This window comes from Cicer arietinum, chromosome 3, assembly GCF_000331145.2.
Source record: "Cicer arietinum cultivar CDC Frontier isolate Library 1 chromosome 3, Cicar.CDCFrontier_v2.0, whole genome shotgun sequence".
Taxonomy (NCBI): domain Eukaryota; kingdom Viridiplantae; phylum Streptophyta; class Magnoliopsida; order Fabales; family Fabaceae; genus Cicer; species Cicer arietinum.
This window is the reverse complement of record NC_021162.2, coordinates 1612528-1615586: the sequence shown is the minus strand read 5'-3', so window position 1 is coordinate 1615586 and position 3059 is coordinate 1612528. Positions and strand designations below refer to the sequence as shown.

General features: G+C 38.5%; 1 protein-coding gene across 1 annotated transcript; it reads left to right on the top strand.

The window, feature by feature from the left end:
• The first annotated feature begins 2342 nt into the window (after positions 1 to 2342).
• LOC113785440 (uncharacterized) lies at positions 2343 to 3059 on the top strand. The gene has a single exon (XM_027331806.1). The coding sequence runs from the start codon at positions 2343 to 2345 to the stop codon at positions 3057 to 3059; it is 717 nt and encodes a 238-aa protein (XP_027187607.1).

The following is a 3059-nucleotide window of genomic DNA, read 5'->3' as shown; positions in this document are numbered from 1 at the left end:
GATCAAATGGTGCCTCAAACATTAATCCATTAAGAAAGACCTTGCCATTGAGAGTTCTTAAACCGGATGTAAACAACATTAAGAATCTTGCTCGGAAGTTGAAAAAAGTACAACGTGTAATCTTTATGGGGAAATTCGGCAAAATTCTTGATTTACTTGAAGTTAATGTACAAGTGGATGCCCTTACAGCGTTGGCCCAATTCTATGATCCTCCTTTCAGGTGTTTCACTTTTAAGGACTTTTAGTTGGCCCCAACGTTGGAGGAGTTCGAACGAATAATGGGATATCCGATGAAAGGGAGTAAACCTTACCAATACATGGAACACTATCCCTCACTAAAAACAATTGCTGAACTAATGAGATATCCCTATAAAGGAAATAGATGACAATAGAACCAACAAAGATAATTTGATTGGATTTCCAATAAAATATCTTGGGGAGAAAACAGTAAACTTAGCAAGAGATGGAAAATGAGACACTTTTATGGATGTGCTTGCCTTAATTATATATGGAATTGTTTTATTTCCAACTATTAAGGATTTTGTAGATTTCATGGCGATAGACGTCTTTTTGGCTTACAAGCATTGAGGGGAGAATCCAGTACCGACAGTTTTGGCTGACATTTACTACACGCTCGACTTCCGTCATGAGAAAGAGGGAGGCCTAATCCATTGTTGCTCGCCAATACTCTATTTTTGGTTTGTCAAACATATTTTTCGAGACATGCATCAATTAAGAACTAAGAGCAAAAAGGAATGGGCCAATGTTCTAGCAAATCTCAACGAAAGAACGATTCAATGGTACTTCTAGAGTCAAGATATAAATGAAGTGATTTGTAGATGCGGTGTTTTTGTAGATGTTCCCCTCATAGGAATCAAAGGGTGTATAAATTATAGTCCCTATGTTGCATTGAGAAATTGGGTTATCATATGACAAAACCTCCAATAATGGAGGTAACAAAATCTTTTGTCATTCATGGACGAGATGTTTATGATGCTAGCTTGTTGAGAAGAATACGTAAGTCTTGGGGAGATGTTGTTAGAAGAGGTCAAGAATTAGGTCCTAGAAGTTGTGGTATAGGAGAGGAATATCATAATTGGGTGAAAAAGAGGGCATTAGAGGTCAAGTTGCCTTTTCACAGCACCATCATTACTCCCGAAGTAGTAACAATATAATCTTTTTTCAGTACTGAAGATTTAGAGGTCGACTTAGCTCTCAAAGGACAAGAAATTCAATAATTACAAAAAGAATTGGAGATGGCTCACCAGGCTTATAGAGATATGGAGTATAAGAATACCCAAGAATCCCTTATCCTTGAGAAAGTACAAAAAAGAGCAAGAGAGGAAGAAGAAAGCAAGGAGAGAACTCGAATCTGTTTGCGGGGTGCGAATGAAGAGTTAAGACTCAGACGTCAAGAAAGGGATGATGCAGTGATTGAAGGTCTTAGGCTTAAAGAGTTGCTAAAGAAATCTGGGGAAAAGCAAAGAATCCATTATCCTTGAGAAAGTACAAAAAAGGGCAAGAGAGGAAGGAGAAAGCAAGGAGAGAACTCAAATTTGTTTGCAGGGTGCGAATGAAGAGTTATGACTCATACGTCAAGAAAGGGATGATGTAGTGATTGAAGGTCTTAGGCTTAAAGAGTTGCTAAAGAAATCTGGGGAAAAGCATGAAATCATCCTTCGGCAAGAAGAAAATCTGAAGCAACAAATAGAAAAGGTAAGAGTGGAATGTGAAAACAAGATCATGGTAGAAAGGCAATGTCAAGAAGAGATCATTGAAGCATACCGAGTTGAACTTGCAAGAAAAGAAGACGAGATATATACACAAAAAGACACTATCGAGAGACTTGTTCAAGAAGGAATGTTTTGGATGGATCATTTTTCCAAACTAGTTTATTTGACCAACTCTGCTATCGGAGATATTCCACCGTTATTAAGAGCTGCTGATGGGATGGCTAATCCTTTCTCTACCCCTCAAGAGATCTCCATTTTTATTGAACATTGTAAAAGTTTAATCGAGCAAATGAAAAAATTGATGGCTCATTAAATTTTCAAATTTCGTGTTTAGGTTTCTACTTTTGTTTTTTTTTATTTTGTGGCAAAACTTGTATCTTGTTTTTTCTCAATGAATTAAATTTGGCCCCACTTTTGATCCCATGGCCCTCTCTTTATTGGTTAAGATATTCACAAACAAGCAATAAATATGTCTTTAACATTCATGCACAATTAGATTCATACATCACATTGCATACTCATGTCATATTCTTTCATAGAAAAATAACACAACAAACAAAAAATTTGGTGCTCCGACACCGTTAACGGACACGATCCCAGTCAAAAATCATGGATGAGCTAGAGCAAACAGAAATAAGAGAAAACGTGAACCAGCTCAAGGGGCAAATGACCAAGATCTTGAAGATTTTACAAGCACTTGGAAATAGAAATGATGGGAATCCTTTGGTAGACGAGGGGGTGCCCCAAAACACTCTTGTTCATCCAACGAGCGTCGCTCCACACCTTCACACCAATTATCAAGAAGGGAAGGCACAACAATTTCCACTTTATGGTCTTCCTCCAGGTTATACCCCACTCATAGATACTCATCTCCCCAACAACAATACACTGGTCGTGACCACAAATCCACAACATGGTACTGGCGAGTTCCCTCAAGTGCAACTTTCACCCTTTACTTCGGGCTTTCCTAGCTCTTCATCGCAAAAAAAATCTACCGAAGCTATGCCGATGATGTTAAACATTCACCATGAATCTCGACCGCTCGAGAGCAATCAATCCCAAGAAAAATGGCAAGCCTTGGAAGAACGCCTGAGAGTTGTCGAAGGGGGAAACAATTATGGATTTGATGCTTCAGACCTATGCCTCGTTTCTGATGTTATAATACCTCGGAAATTCAAATTTCCTGAATTCGACAAATACAAGGGAACTACATGCCCCAAGAACCGTCTTATTATGTTTTGTCGAAAAATGGGTTTTTGCGCCCATGACGAAAAACTGCTAATCCACTTCTTTCAAGACAGTTTGACAGGAGCTTCCCTGAGTTGA